This window comes from Rhinolophus sinicus, chromosome 15 (assembly GCF_057876585.1).
Source record: "Rhinolophus sinicus isolate RSI-liver-muscle chromosome 15, RSI-T2T, whole genome shotgun sequence".
In the NCBI taxonomy this organism is placed as follows: domain Eukaryota; kingdom Metazoa; phylum Chordata; class Mammalia; order Chiroptera; family Rhinolophidae; genus Rhinolophus; species Rhinolophus sinicus.
Window position 1 is genome coordinate 125,134,831 of NC_142515.1, and position 17,113 is coordinate 125,151,943.

A 17,113-nucleotide genomic window follows, 5' to 3' on the forward strand; every position below is an offset into this window, starting at 1 on the left:
TTTAATTTTAAAGGTACAAATTTTATGAAATACCTATATTCCTTGCTTAACTCTCATCGCAAAACTAAATTTTATTTTGTCTGTCTTCTCTTTTTAAATTTTATGCCAACTCTTACTTGGTTTAGGCTATTTATAATAAGTATCTATAACCAGAAAATTGTAACATTGCTATGATTTTTACCTTTAAAAGTACAGATTTTTATTTCATAGTTAGGAAAAATATTCCAATGATATTTGAGAAAAAAAAATATTGTGAGAAGTCTATAGTTGAAATATTTTTCTTAAATAACTTTTTTTATTAGCAGGAAATAGCCCACTCTCCTAAAGTGCCTTGGGGAAAAAAGGGGGAAACTAAATTTGATTCAGCATAGGCTATGTTTTAGGTACTGAATTAAGAACTATCATGTAGAGGTTAAGTACCTTGTCTGTGTTAAAAAGTATTAAATGGTAGAGTCAAAGTTTGATTTTTTTCAAAGAAGAGCTATGTAGCATAAAAAGTATATGGCATGTTTATATTATTGATGTAAAAAGATTGTAACAACATTGGATAGTAAAAGGGTAATTTACAAAACAAAACATTTGTATAATCCCATTTGTGGGGATTATACCACTCCCCTTCAAGGTTGATGCCTTATTAGTTTCTGTCAGATATGTTTCATTTAGATCGCCTCGGGCTATATATGTCAGGGTTTGGGATGAATTTTTCGTATCTCACAGCATAGGCTTTCCTGGGGAAATGTAAAAGTGACAAGGCTAACAGCACCAGGTAACGATAAGGCAATGCTCCTTAGTCTCCACTGCCCCACAGACACACTTGCTGTAGCAGAGTACCGCTGGGACTGCAGTAAACGTCTGTATTATAGGAGCAGGACACTGACGGGTGATAGTCTGTCTTCTTTATAGAGCAAGAGTGACAAAGCAGTCTTGTAAGTGGGAGAAGACGCAGGTTATTTTTTGTCCAGGCAGTCTGGATTTGAAGGGTAACTGTGCGTAGGATTTGTCTGGAAATGTGAGCTGCCTAGCACTTGGAGACTGTGCAGTTCTTGGCATGTTATAGTCTCTGTGTTGTGGGAGCAGGGCCGGTCTCATGGAAGCTGAGCTTGGGTACAACCACTCCTGCCCAGTGAGGGGAAACCCCCACTCCAGCTAGAGTGGGATAACCCAGAGTGGGATTTCGGAGTCACTTTCAGATAGTTCTGCTCATTGTACCACAGCATGTATCTGTGTTTTTGAATGTTGGAATACAGAATTGACTTGAAGAATATTCATCAAAGAATCAGAGCAGTTATGTCTGAGTGGTGACATTTAGAGTACTTTTTTTTTTTTATTTCAGCTATTTTACATTTCTTTTTAAAATATTAAAACAATTTGAGTAATTTACAATGAGCATGAATAATTTCAAAAAATAAACAATTATTGTATATGTCAGTTTTTAGCATCGTATTTTATCATTGTGAAACAAACAAAATTATTGATATGTTTTAATGTATTACAGTGGAAACAGATGAATGCATAATCCTGGGTTTTGATTTCTTATCCTTAATTTCAGTTTCTGAACCTATCATTTCTTAGGACAATTTTGTTCTCTAAGGTAATATACATATAAGCCTCTTCTGCAGATTTGCCGTGAAGGCAGAGTGAATGAAAGTGATTACGGAAAACTGGAAGCAATGCACCAAAGATGCCTGGTTGCAGAGAGAGCAAAAGATGATCTTCAGCTAAGACTTAAGACAGCAGAAAAGAAAATAAAACAACTTGAAATAAAGTAAGATCTTCTTTAGGATTTCCTGTAATAACATTTTCAGAATTCATAAAAATTTTGACAGATTCTTTACTTTTTGTATAATACTAATAATTATATCTTATGTTAAAAAAAATTTTTTTTAGCACCTAATAGATTTTTTCCAAGATTATTTCTGAAGACCAATTTCTTCAGGAAGAAAATATTTAATAGGACTATACCATTGTATCTTAAATTTCTCCTTTTTGGCAGTTAAATAAGATGCATATACATGGTGTCATTTACCTTGTTTCTCTGTCCCATGTAGTTCCTAAAAACTAGTAATTAATGGGGGAAGGAAGGAGAGGATTAAGAGGTACAAATTGGAAGTTACGAAATAGTCATGGGGATGTGAAGTACAGCGTAGGGAATATAGTCAGTAACATTGTAATAACTATGTATGGTGTCAGATGGGAACTGGATTTATCAGGGTGATCACTTCATAAATTATATAAATGTCTAATCACTGTGTTGTCCACCAAGCCAATATAATCTTGTATGTCAGCTGTAATTGAAAAATTAAATAAACAGAAGAAGCTTAGAACATCAGGAAGGACGAACACAGTAACCAAAAATACGGATAAATAGTCTTTATTCTCTTGAGCTTTCTAAATTATATTTGCCAGTTGAAGCAAAAGTTGTAACACTTTTGCTTCTAAATGTACGTGTAGGAAATAGTTAAGACAATTGTGTTATAAACGGGGTGGTAAACAGACATAAAAGAAAGTAAGGTTTCTTTACTGCATTTGAACTGGTAAATAACACTACCAGGACTCTGATGGTATGTATACGTAGTGTCATACCTAGAGAAACCACCAAAAAAAGTTACACAAAGAGATAACCCTCAAAAACAATATAGAAAATTGAAATGGGATTTTAAAGCACATTTAAGTACCCCGCAGGATGGACCGTCTTTAGTGTTGCCATGCTTATTTTACAGTCCCCATTTCATAATCCTGTTATTTAAAGTACCTCAAGCTCTGTCTGAGTCTCTCATTTGTGTTTCTACTCTTCCTTAGTCATGATGGATTTTCTTTCTCCTCATATATTTTGTAGTTTGTAGTTTGTATAATTGTATATAATACTTTATATAATGGCTTTTGTCTGTGGAAATAATTGTATAGATTTTAGTTATGTCCCTTCAAGGAAGCCGTGCAATTTTTTTCTGCCAGGTGCCTCCAAAGTATTACCAGCTCAGGATGACCTCAAGGCTTATGAATTCTTGGATCATTCGGGTAGTTTACATTCAAATTCCCATTCCAAGTTGAGCAGGCCAGTGATTATGGTATCGCATTAGAAACTTATTTTTCAAGTAATGCTTAGGGTGAGACAAACTACCTTGTTGATTCCCTTTGACACTATATAGACCTTTCTCCTAGTCTGCCCATTCAGTGGAATCCAGCTTTATTCAAAGCGTGAGTTCCTACACCCCACCTAAGATACAACTCTTCCTATAGCACACATAGATATTCAAATCCAAGCCCCTTAGTTAGGATCAGAAATCCCCACCCCAGGGCAGTCAGTGCGTCTGCCATTCTCTGACATTCTCTGTTTCAATATCCTCTCCATTTCTGGCCTTATTTCCCTTATATTCTTGCAATTGCAACTATGCATTTAAATATATTGTTGAAGCGTTGTCACGTTTTCTTCAGCAATGCTAGGTGTTTGGTAACAGGCAGTTTTCAGATTACCTAATGCACACATATTACTAGGATTGGAGTCTATTAGCCTTTTCAGCCTCAGTTTCCTCATCTGACATGAGAATTGATAAGATATGTAAACTATCTGTCATGTAGATGATCAATAAAAGGAAGCTACTATTTTGTTATTTTTATGCTATAATTATTTTTTAAAAACTACGAATTAAATCAAGAGGCTTAATGTGATCCAACTTCATTTTTTTGTAAAAATTCTTCATAGATGGTGGTATTTTGGATTTCTATTTGGAGGGATATACTGTATGATTGTTTCTGATCTTAGCATCTCTGATTTTAGCATCCTTTGATGATCATTACCTATATCCATCACTTCATTAGCAACTTTATCAGTCAAGGGTTAGATAGTAAATAAGACCTGCGGGTATTATGGGAAATGAGAGCCTTGTATATCCTTGTAACACCTATTAACAAGGGAATGTTCACAGTATTTGATTTTCTGGGATTGAAAAGATAGAAATCAAAGCAAGAGGAATAAAAGTTAGCAGTGTATTGAAGCAATATAGGTACGGGTTTGCTGATTGTACCACCCAATAATCCATTGTAGAGAAAGATCAAGAAATATAACTTATTTAAACTAATGTTAAATAAGAAGTTTATACGTAGAGCTAGAAGTTTGTAAAAACTGTTTCTAAGACATATAACAGGAGAATATGAAATAGGTCTTATTACAATTTGGGAATATAGTCAACTACTGTCTTTCTGTGGAGTTGAAGAAATAAAGGAGTTTTGGTTATTAACTACTTCACCTTTCTTACCATTAGTTGCAGTTTGTCCTCTTGAAGGCCTCTTTACACAATGATTCTCAATGTTAGTAAAAGTTTGAAAGAGGTTTCACATAGATTTTCTAGGTGAATGATAACCGTTCAATGTCTGTTGTTAGTTAAGATTACTAAGTTAAATGTATTTGCCTGGCATAGCATCACATTGTGACACAACATATTTTAGGTCTACAGTGAAGAGAAATGGCTCAGAACAAAGAAAACAAAAGTTTATACTATAAAATATGCAGACTTCTTGACTTCTATTACACATCATTGTTTACGTTTCTTTTTTTTTAAATCAGTTCCTCAGAAGAAATATCACGTTGCCAAGAAATGATTCAGAAACTTCAAAATGTACTGGAGTCTGAGAGAGAGAACTGTGGATTTGTCAGTGAACAAAGGCTCAAACTTCAGCAAGAAAATGAACAGTTACAGAAAGAGACTGAGGATCTGAGGAGGATTGCTCTCGAGGCTCAAAAAAAAGCAAAATTAAAGGTATGTTCAGGATGAGTTAGAGTTAAATGTGTGCTTACGGAAATCAAAATATAGAAGATATTTAGAGAGACCTAGTAAAACATTTTAAGGACCTTTTTTTCCCCCCTTCTCATCAGATAGCTCTAAATCATAATGCAGAGTGTTAACCAGTCTTTTCTGTATTGTAGAACTTGGCAAGCATACTTGAAAATGATTGCTTTCACTATCCACACACACACAAAAATTATTTTCCATCCATGAAATATACTGATATTCCTGCCAAAGCAATTTAAGCAGTGCAGTGCTAGCAAAACTATAGATTAGATAACTTTACAGACTGCCATCCTCTCTTCTCCCTCTATAATAGCCTCTCAAAAATTGAACTCGAAAACTAGCGGTACAGAGGATGCTGCATCAGTACGCTGCAAGGACTGCTCATAGGTAGTCTGAAAATTCCATGCTGGGAGGAAGGCAAGGAACAAGTCTCCTCCAGAAAAATATGTCCCTGTGTTTTCTTTCTCATCTCTCCCTTCTTTAATGCTTTGGCAGTAGGAACATGGTAATCTGTTTACGGGACTTCAAGAAGCACAGGTATCCCCACCAACATGTTGCTTGCCTTTCTCCATTCCATGAGACTTTTGTAACAAGTGACATCAACTCTTGAGGATGAAGATCTGTATCTTCTAGTTTCATAGTAAGAATATAGGGTGGTAGTGCTAGTGTTTCACTTTGTTTTTGGTTACTATGAGGACTCATAAATAGTCACATTCCAGTCTAATTCATATCAACATATATTTGTAGAATGCCTCCTATTATAAGTATTAAACACCATAGTTATTTATAAAAGCTTGAACCCTGCAAAAGAGAGCCTTATGTATCATACAAAGAAGTTTGTACTTCATAACTTCATACTTTAGTCTGTGGGAAATCTTTGAAGAACAAAGGGAAAAAAATTGTACTACTGGATATCAAGACTTGATAGAAAGCTACAGGAATAAAAACAGTGTGTAATCAACATAGGAATAACCAACTTGATCAGTGAAACAAAATAGAAGAAAATATAATTCATACAACCAAAAAAAGGACTCATCTAGAATATAAAAACAGTTACCAATTAATAAGGAAATTATTAATGAGGAAAAAAACAATTAATAAGGAGATAACAGACATCCCATTTCCTAAAATAGGCAAGGCTTTAATAGCCACTTCATAAAAGAATATGTGACAAAATGTTTAACTTCATGATTTATCAGGGAAATGTAATTAAAACTGTGATGAAGTACCACTACGTACTTACCAGAATGGATAAAATGTAAAAATTAACAATTTCAAGTGTGGACAAAGATGTAAAGCAACTGGAATTTTCCTATGATACTTTGGGAATGTAAATTGGTACAACCACCATTTGGCAGTATCTTTTAAAGCTGCACATGCATACACACTGTGCCAGATAACCCTGCCTACAAACCCAACAGATACGAGTGCTTATGTTCATCAAAATGTCCACAAGAATGTTCATAGAAGTTTTCATCAAAATACCAAAAACAACTCAAATGCCCATCAACATGAGTTTATATAAATAAATTGTAGTACATGCATATAATGGAATGGATGAAGCAATGAAAAAGAATGATCTATGTCTATAAGCAATAGTGGACGAGTCATGCAGACATAATGTTCAACAAAGAAGCCAGACATAAAAAAAAATGTTTATAGTCTACTGTGTTTCCCCAAAAATAAGACCTAGCTGGACAATCAGGTCTAATGCATCTTTTGGAGCAAAAATTAGTATAAGAACCAGTTTTATATTATGTAAGACCCAGTCTTATATTATAGTAAAATAAGACCAAGTCTTATATTAATTTTTGCTCTAAAAGGTGCATTAGAGCTGATTGTCTGGCTGTCTTACTTTTGGGGAAACACGGTATGAATTTCATTATATGAAAGTGAAGAGTAGGTAAAATTACCTATGAGGAGGAAATCAGAATAGTGGTTATGTTTTAGATGGGTGAGTACTGATTAGAAGGGCACACAATGGAGCCTCCTGGGGTATCTAAACCTGGGTGGTGACTCTGGTATGTCAGGATGTGTGTAAAAATGGAAGTTGTCCTTTTAAGAGTTATGTACTTCATTGTTACAGAAAGATAAATCTTGGCAGAGGAAAGTGGGTGGGAGTGTAGATAAAACAAGAGTGACAGTGAGTTTGATGATTATGGAAGCTGGTTGATGAGCACATAGAGATTCATTGTAATATTCTAGTTTGTGTATGCTTAAAGGCTCCCATAATAAAACAAAAAAGTCAATGTGCTTTGTTGAAAAAATATTATATCTCCATCTTATATTTAACATTTCATATTATAAATTTCATATGGATTAATAACTAATTAATTTAAGATAGTATAAAACAGTAGTAGGAAATGTAGTCAAATATTTACCCAGTAGATGGGAAGAACTTTCTTAGCAAAACAAAAAATGGAAGAAATTGCAAATGAAAATATTGATAGATTTAAGTATATAAAATTTTTAAATATTTAAAGCCATTTTTAAATGTTTCAAAAAGAAATAAGTGGATGAAATCATTTTAGTTAATACGAAAAAAGTCAAAAACCTTCATATATAAACCTTCAAAAATATAAAAGAAAAATATTTGTAATCCAGTAGAAGAGCATGTATGAGACATGGAACAGAATTCACAAACTAAGAAAAACATTGCTAATAAACAACTTTTTTAAAGTTTAAACTCAAAATTAACTGCAATGTTAGTGTGAGTAAATTTGCAGCTGAAAGTATAAAATGATACACATTTAGAATCTAAAATTCATTCTTAAGAAAATAATTAAAATATTCTATAATTAAAGAAGTTCATTGAAGCATTATTTATAATAACAAATTAGAAACAACCAATCTAGAAATAAACAATTAAATAATGGTACGTCTATAAAACACTGAATTGTCGTTTAAAATTATGTTTCTAAATAATTTATAATGCATTTATATGTTTTAAAAAAAAATCCCAAGCTTTAAAAAAATAAGACAGAAATCACATGCATATCTATTTATATATAGTCATGCACCATATAGCAGTATTTCAGTCAACCATGGACAGTGGTCCTGTCAGAGTATAATGGAGCTGAGAAATTCCTATGACCTAGTGACATAATCATAGCTGTCATAGCACCACGTGTTCATTACTCATGTGCTTGGGGATGCTGGTGTAAACAAACCTACTGCACTGCTAGTCGTGTGGTAGAGCACGTACAAGTACAGCACGTACAATTACGTAGTGGGCTGCACCATGGAGGTGTGTGTAAGTGCATTCCATGCCGTTCATACAGCGATGACATCGCTTGACAATGCATTTCTCAGAGGGCATCCTCATGGGTCAGCGGCACGTGACCATATATGTTTAATCCTGCATACACTGTAATCTCGATTTAAAACTTCCTAAATGGGGACAAAATGGGGCATGTAGACCAAACGTGTTTATTTTAAGTCACAGCATCACAGTCAGGCTACCCTGTTACCTATGTCAGGAATTTGTTACGTTTTATAGCTGAGTAGTAGTCACCGCTTTTAACAGGCTGTAATTCTGTTTCATGGAGGAGGCGCGCTCTCAGGCAAACTGCTTTGTAGCTGATTCTTTGACAACATAGGAGCCTCGTGCTACACTCAGCTGCTCTTCTCCCCCTTGAAAAAGAATGTGATCTTCCAGAGATAAACTGAATGGAGCCAGAAAGACCAAGACAGTTGAATATTGAGAAATCAGTTGGCTGAAAACCTTAATAACTTATTATATGAAGGGCTTTCATTTGATTTTAAAGCCACTGCGTGTCTTTCAGCTCTAGCTTTCTCCTTTCCTAATTCCTTCCTTTCTGCTAAGGCTTACCATTACTTTGTGGTGTAAATACCCTGCATCAGTACATACAATTAGGAAATGGATACTTGTTAGTAATCCTACCACTTGTGTGAGTAGTTCTCTGCAGAGGAAGGGCACACAGGAGATGGGAGGGAGACCTGAGTCCTTTCTCTCTGTCCAGCGTCCTGAATTCTGGCATTCGTGGGACTGCATGACAGACCAGTTGTGTGGCCCGTAGCCTTTCAGCATCACTGACACCTATCCAGTTTAACAATCAGAATTGCATCAACTAAAGGACCCAGGGTTTGTTTAAAGACTGAATTCTGACATCAAAAGGCCGTCATTTATTCAGTCTACAGATGTGTTTTGACAACCTTGCTATGTGTCAGGTTCTAAAAACTTACAGTTTTCACAGAGGTGGGCAAACTTGCAACATATTTACAAACTAGTAAATACTTTTTTCAGAAAAAGCATAGTGAGAGCTTGCGACAGAGGGACTTGACTTGCCTAGATAGATAGTAAGTGAATTACCATGCAGAAACAGTAATTGAGCTGAGTTCTGAAAGTTGACTAGAAATAACGAAGGTAAGCAGAAGGGAAGTTATTCCAGGCAAAGGGGACACCCTGTGAATAGAAGATAAGAATGAGAAGGCATTATGGCAGAAACAAAGAAAGGAGAATAGTGGCCTAACACCAGCTTGTAGAAGTGGGCTGACCCTACAGCAAGGCTTGTCCCACTGCAAATAGATTTTCCAAGTGGCAATGGGGAGTTAACTAGGCAGATTTCTACAACGACACAGGCACATAAATCATTTTTTAATATATGTGTGAGAGAAACAGAGACAGTTACGCCTAAGACATCAGAACCAAGGCTTCTCCTGAGAAAGTGGAGATTGAGGCAAGAAAGGGGAGCATATTCAAATCTAAGTTTGCAACATTTAATCATTCAAATATTACTGAAATAGCAGGAGTCAGGGAGCCTGGGAGGCTTGCCCAGCAGTAATGCAATACAAAATTAAGAAATCAATGTTGTGTCTCCAGTGCCAGTATTCATAAAGTCTTACATTTCTGCTTGTGTACTATTTGAGAAAGCAAACTGAAGCGCTTTAGGAAGCATGTAGCACTTAGCAGAGGTAGTGGAGACGGGGTGTGTGCAATTTCCCCCCATGAGCCATGGATTTTGCTATTGTTGGGTTTTCTTGGATGATTTTTGAGTTAGTAAAGTTGGATCCCTTTTGGGGGCCCCTTTCATTCTTTTTTGAGTTTGGAAGTAGCCATATTTAGTGAATTACTAGGAACCATGCCAGCTGTGAAAATTTTTAAAGCACATTACTTTAAAATATCATAAGGTAGGTATTCTTTACAATATTTCTTTAGTGTAGCAAGATAAATATTGACTGAGAGTATACCAAAGAAATTGTTCTAATAACTGTTTCCTCAGTTGCCTCAAGGATGGTAATCGGCAGTTTCATTCTAGAAGCAACAAGAGAAAGCAATTCAAGAGAAAGCCTTAAGGCATCAGGGCTTATTTCTCTTCCTGGATCCCAGTCAAGAAAGCGTCTGGGTATCCAGAGAGCATTTACCTCTATGTTAGTTCTGCATTAAGGTATTTTTACTACAGTGACAGACATTACCTAGATATGTACTGAAGATATTTCCATATGAGAGTCGGAAAATCATTACTATAGTCTTCTATTTTCCTGGGGGAAAAAACATTTATACTGTAGCAGAAACGATAAAGGAAATCCTATATATAATATTCTTTGACTTTATCAAACCCCTTGAAAGACAAGCTGAGATTTAGTATCCTAATGAAAAGAGGCTTGAGGTTCCTGAGTTGGTAAACACATCAGGTGCTAGGAGGATGGCACATCACGTGGTGAGGGCAAGAAGCCCCGATTGTCCCCTGAGTCCTGTGCCTTGTCCTATGTGTCTCCTCCTTTTGGCTCTTTCTGATGGTAGCCTTTCCAAAAAACCGGTAAACATTTTTTTTTTCTAAATGGTTTGAGTAAAAACTTAACTCTCAGTTACTGAGAGCATGAACATTATGGCAACAAAAGTAAAACTAAAGAGAGTAGTTTTATATTAGATGGCATTTTAAGGTGTGAGGGGAAATGTTGCAAAAAACTTGTAGACCATCATAATTCTGGTTTCACTAAATTTATACTGTAATATAGAATGTCTTCATTTGTGATGAAAACAAATTGTTAATTTTTGTATAGATTTCTCATCCAAACAGTTGTGCTGCAGACAGTACAGTGATTGATTTCTTTTGTATATATCATTGATCGCTCTCTTAGATACCTCTTAGAATAACAAAAAAGAAAAAGAAGCTGCTGTGTTCATTTTATTCCCTAGATCAGTACAATGGAACATGAATTTTCAATAAAGGAACGTGGGTTTGAAGTGCAGTTGAGAGAAATGGAAGACAGCAATCGGAATTCCACCATGGAACTCAGGCATCTCTTAGCGACTCAACAGAAGGCAGCCAATAGGTGGAAAGAAGAAACAACGAAACTTACTGAAAGTGCAGAAGTGAGAGTCAGTATGCTAAAGTAAGTCCACTATTAATCATCCGATATATTTTACAGAAGAAATTATTTAACCTTTAGTTTGAGGTCTGTGCCATCATCTTTTTGTAAAAAATGTATAATTCTGGACCTTGTACTAACATTTTTTATTCAGCAAATATTTCTTGAACTATTAAGAAAAATATTAAGCGTTACAAACCAAAACTAATATGTGTTTTGGTCGATTTTATACCTATTCTGCAAAATCCAATGATTTTTGTGGGACATGGCAGTTTAGAATCTTAATACTATTTGCACATAAGTCTAGCAAAATAATGTTGTATACTTGTGACAGAATCTGTTTGGCCTGCAAAGCCTAAATTATGTGCTCTCTGGCCTTTGAAGGAAACGTTTGCTGACCCCTGCCCAGAAAGAACATGAGCTTTTCTGCTGAATGAGATGGGATGCTGTAGAGGGCTTTCAGCAAAGTGATCTGATCAAGCTTAAATGTTCAACACACCAGAACCTAAATGTGGGGTGTTGTAAATTCCTTCCAGGGCACAGGAAGAATTGGTGCCCCGATAGTCTGCTTATTTTTCTCATTATGAGCTTTTGTTCAAAGATTGCCTTGGGACTTTTTGCTCTTTTCATCTCTTTAATGTTTTGAAGTGTTGTGGAGTTTTTAATGGATTGATTAATTTGAATAACCTAATATACCTTTACTGGATCCAAACATACTCTTTAGCAATGTGTGCTCACCTCAGTTAGCACAGCGATTGACAATATTATATCTGGGTGAAAGCTACGCTTCGGATAACTTTTGTTTTATGCAGAGTTTACATGTGTCTGTGGTCATTACAGCATCCTGGAAGTTGAAATGAACTACAGCTACAAAATTAATCAATTAGAACTGTTGCAGTTGATCTTAGTATTATTTCTTAACTAAAATATGCGGATACCCTTGTGTTTTAACCATATTACCTTGAGTGAAGTATAGTGCGGCCAGACACAAATCAAGAGAGAGAACTGGAAAGAGTTTAGTTTCTGTACTTATAGTTCCCTGGGGTGAACACAGCACACCACCTGGGGCCACTCACGGGAAGCCCTGGGGTCTGTCACACGGCAAGGGAGTAGGGGGAACAGTGGGCAGGCACCTTTATTCTGGTTTCCTCTGGCAGGAATGAGGCAGGGTAAACAGGGTTAGGATTGGCTAATTTGAATATTTTCCGCGGGCTCTGGGGCATAAGACTGTCCCTTGTCGTCTGATATCTAACCTTGAGGCAGTAAACACAGGTGTACAGTGACCAGAGTGTGAGAGCTCGGTAAGGGGAGAGGTTGGGAGTGTGAATTCAGTCAGCTGCTCAAGAAGAGAAACTGACCCGTCCCCAGCCAGAGCCTCAAAACTGAGGAAAGACAACATTTAAAAACAACTATATTGTATCTTGAAGCAGCAACTAAAATAGTGTAGTTCCCTAGGCCCAGGAGGTAAGGACATGTTATTCTAATGGGCTAGATAGAAGTGTCTGACTTTGATTTCTTTGTAGCACAGTGTTGACATGGGAGATAAAAAAGCGTCAGTTGCTTGTATTGGCTGAGATCTTTAAAATACCTTGAAAGATGTAGCGGACTTTTTAACGGTACTTCTTGCTTAGGGAGTGACTGCCCATGCAGAGGTTGCCCTGCAAAGATGTCGTGTCCTATTTTCTGGCGTAGCTTTTTCGTCCGTACACTTTGATGACTAGAAATGTAGATCTACTCAGAGAAAGCTTTTGTCACCTGGCAGATAGTGTGCATCAAGTTTAAGAGAAAGGCTGTGCCTCCCCTTTCTGTGTCCTGTTATTTGATTTTTCCATAGTTTTCAGGGGAAAAAAAAGTAATGAATAAATCAGTAATGAATACATTTTACATTATCTTTGTATTAAAAATAGTATGTAAATTATTGAAATGATGTATAATAACTCTGCAGTAATAGAAGCTAACTAATATTTTATACACCTGCTTTATGTTATTAGTAAACTTAACTGAAAATATCCAAATTTGCTAGGATTCAGAGTTTTAATACACTTTTAAAAGTATTCAGCAGGATCAGTAGCATCTTGGTTTTCTCTCTCTCTCTCTCTCTCTCTCTCTCTCTCTCTCTCTCTCTCTCTCTCTCTCTCTCAACTCTATTAAGTTAGAATTGCACCTTACAATTAATTTAAAGAGCCTAATACTTCGGTTAGCAGATTTACATAGGTACTTCCAGAAACAAAAGCAGACACCTAAAAACTCAATTTATGTGGCAAACATGTGAGTGACCACTCTTTTCTAAGCAATCTGCATGATGCTAGAAATACAAAGATAAATAAGACAAGGCCCTGCCCTTAACAAGTTATTCTGTCCCATTACCCACATTTGTTTCTCCTCAAAGCATTCATCACTATCAGTAATTACATTTTCTATTTCCTTCCTTACATTTTTTATTTTCTTTCTTCCCTATGAGAATATCAGCTCCATAACGTAACTTGTATCTTGTGTTCTCCACTGTATCCCTAGACCCTAAAAGACGGTTCAGCCCTGGGATGTACTCAGAACATATTTGTTGAAGGAATGAGTGAGTGAGTGAGTGAATTGAAGCCAATGAATTTCTCAATTATTGTTTCTTTTCTAGACCAAATTCTCCTTCCAACTTTGACCCTTTCTGCAGAATCCTCGTTTTTGAAATGACTTAGAACTGGTGAAACAGGATAAAGAATAATGTACCCTACTATTTAACAGACTGCATCACTGAGAAACTGGAATTCCTAAGAAACTTACAGCACTGCCGTATAGTGAAACTTGTTTCTCATCTTAGAGACTTTTAAAAGTGCTGTTCATGCTAAGAATTGTTATGAGCACTGTTGACGATGAGGGAATCCATAGTCCAGGAGGTAGACACTACGCCTGAGGACAGTCATTTTTAAGAATCAGTACTTCTTGTATCCAGGGCATACTTGTAGAGGAGGAAATATTTCACAAAACAGTGTGGCTTGGATTAGGATGTTTCTCCAGTCATGTTCGAACTCGTCTTCTAAAGTCTGCATAAGAGCACGTTAGTCATACATTACAGACCTCTGTGAACCGGCAGTTACTGACTCAGTCTTTGTTGAATTAATACGAACAGATGAGCAGAGAGATTTATGTAACCATACAGTCCACAGCATGGCGTGGGGCACTTGGTAAGTGTTCTGTAAATGTGTACAGGCGATTTATTTGAGAATTATTGAAATGGGATTTTTAAAGGAGTTTGCTAGCTAGCAGTACAAGACCCAGAAGAGTCCCTTCGGCCGGAATCTGAGATGCAATGGCAGCTTTATGAACAAGCAGAGTCGGTAGCCCCACATGTGACTAATAGAAACGGCTTTACTGGAGCGAGCCCTGAGTCAAAGAAATCTCATCTATACTGCTCTGCTGCCTATCGTGACAACATCTTAATTCTTTTGAACACTGGAAATTACTTGTTTTTCATTGGGTTTTGGAGTGGTATTTTTAGCTAAATTTCAGATACTGTGGAAGTAGCCTTATAGTTTCCCGTAGTCAGGACCTTGAAAACCACCTGGCTGTGGTCCGCAGAATGATGAGAAAGACAGGCCGTCCGGCGCCTGCCTCGCTGTCTCCATCGTGAGGGCTGCCTGATCCTGCCTCCTTCTGTTTTTCCATCCGCTTGCCTTTCTCCTCACTGCCCCTGCCTTAGTTCAGGCCACCCTTATCACTTATCTGGATTACTGCCACCACTTTCTGATTGGTTTCAGGAACCCCAATCCATTTTTCCTCTAATCCACACTATGCCAGAGATAACTTATAAATCTTGTTAATTCATTCCATTCTCCCATCACTTCATATCCCCAATTAGGAGTAAATTGGCTACAGGGATTTTCTGATCTGGTCCTTACATGTGTTCCAATCTCATTTCTCATCACTTTCCATTTTCCACTTTTTATCACTCTCTTCTACTTAAGAAAATTTTAGAGAAACCTCCATCACCTTAAGGTCTCTTTATTATAACAAGAATAGGAAATTAATAGTACCAGTTTTACAGATCAAAATTATATCCGTTATTCAGTCCTTTAAAAGTAGCTGCTAGGTAATCAACCAGCCAGTCACTTCTCTTTGTTAAATCACAGAGCAGTGGTGGGGAGTGGGGAGCACAGATACTGTAACAACTGCTTTGCTTTTAAACAGTAAGGAATCATACCTTTGAAAAGGCAGTAGCAGTGAACAAAACAGACAAAAATCCCTGCCTTCATGGAGATTTCACAGTAGGAGAGACAGACAGGAAATAAGAGAAATCAAACACGTAACGTGATAGATAATGATAAGTGCTAAAAAGAAAAAACAAGCAGAAAGGGGAATAGGCAACGTGTGTGTTTTTAGAGACTGCAGTTTTAGAGGTCAGCAGGGTAACCCTCCTCAACTCTCCTGCCCTCCTTCCCTTCTTTCCTTTGCCAAACAAGCCCTGGTTAGTCCTACCTGTCGCGCTCTGGAGCCTTCATCTGCTCTGCTCAGGTGGCTGGAGAAAAGCACAGCAGTGCTGGGGGTTTCAGTGTGCACTCGTGATCACAGAAGGGCCCAGAGGCTGCTGTGCAATCCGTCTGTGTCTTCTACTCTCCGTGGTGACTGTTTCACACCCCCTGTCTTTCTTCAAACCTTTTGCGACTCCTCCCCATCCTCACTTTGAGTTGATGACCTCTCTTCTTTTCTCTGAGAAAAGAGAAACAAGTGTAAGAGAGCTTCCATTTCTATCCCCATGTGCATCTTTTTGCAGAGACTCTGCCGTAACAATAGATGAGCGGTCCCTCTGCGGTGTCCGGCCAAACCCTGAATCTGCCCCATAGGTCCCACCTCGGCTGTGCTGTGCTGCCTCCCTGGTGGAGTCTCAATTAAACACAGAGCATCTTTTCTGAAAATTATTTTCCAAAAAAATGAAATGCCTAAAATAGCAACATGAAATGGTTAACAGCCCTAAGAGAAAAATAAATAGAAATAGTCCATGGAATACGCAACGTAAAACAAATCAACCAGCCTTCTACTTTTTTAAATATATTTTTTTAAATTTTTCAATTACAGTTGACACACATTATTATATTAATTTCAGGTGGACAGCACAGTGATTTGACGTTTTTGTAACTTACAAAGTGATCCCCCTGAAAAATCTAGTCCCTACGTGGCACCATACATAGTTTGTACCATATCACTGACTACGTTCCGTACGCTGTCCGTTACGTCCCCATGACTATTTCGTAGCTACCAGTTTATACTTCTTAATCCCTTCACCCTTTCACCCTGCCCTCCACCCCCCCTCCTATCTGGTGACCATCAGAATATTCTCTGTATCTATTAATTTATTTCTAAGCAACATTCCTAGTCAAATGAAATCTTGGCTTGTAAATTTACTTAGACTTCCCACCACCACTGGCACACCTGCTCAGATGTGCTGAGCAGCTCACATCAGGTAACAAAGCCCTGCCCACCCCAAGTCGTCAACAAGCACTTTGTGTCTTAACTCCAGTTGTACATTTGAGCCAGTAAATATAACGAGGACCTATTTCACTTTCAAACCTTACCCCCTTTTCTGTCCAACCTTAAAAGCCAAGCCTTGGTAAATGCCCTTCCAAACCCAAAATAAGTAGAAAATACCAAATTTTCAGTGATTTAGTGATTTTTTTTGCCTCTTAGATAAAAAGGAAAAAAAAAGGGAATCGAATATTTCCTTCCAAATCAAGAGAATAATACCATTACTTGTCAGCGAGTATGGGTAAGATTGTTTTTTATTTATTATGCGATATTTTTAAAAATAGTTTTTTAATATCAGTACAAAAGTGCAAAAATCTCACCCTGCCATTGGAGACACTACATTCAAGTTGGGGAGTCAGATTACAAAGATCTCTACTAATAGAGGTTTACTCTGCTACCAGCTTTTTGGCAATTTCATCTCTGCTTTTACTGAATTAATTATTTTACCATTTCTATCAATTTGAATTTATATCAAACTCAAT

At 36.9% G+C, this 17,113-nt stretch overlaps 1 protein-coding gene across 2 annotated transcripts in view; it reads left to right on the forward strand.

Annotated features, from left to right (window-relative positions):
• Nucleotides 1-17,113, forward strand: part of SCLT1 (sodium channel and clathrin linker 1) — a 95,697-nt gene that overhangs the window by 60,952 nt on the left and 17,632 nt on the right. For both annotated transcript variants that reach the window (XM_019749028.3, XM_019749029.3), the window contains 3 exons: nt 1,620-1,765; nt 4,562-4,754; nt 10,948-11,144. In XM_019749028.3, the coding sequence (XP_019604587.3) occupies nt 1,620-1,765; nt 4,562-4,754; nt 10,948-11,144 (536 nt within the window). The remainder of the gene's footprint in view (nt 1-1,619; nt 1,766-4,561; nt 4,755-10,947; nt 11,145-17,113) is intronic.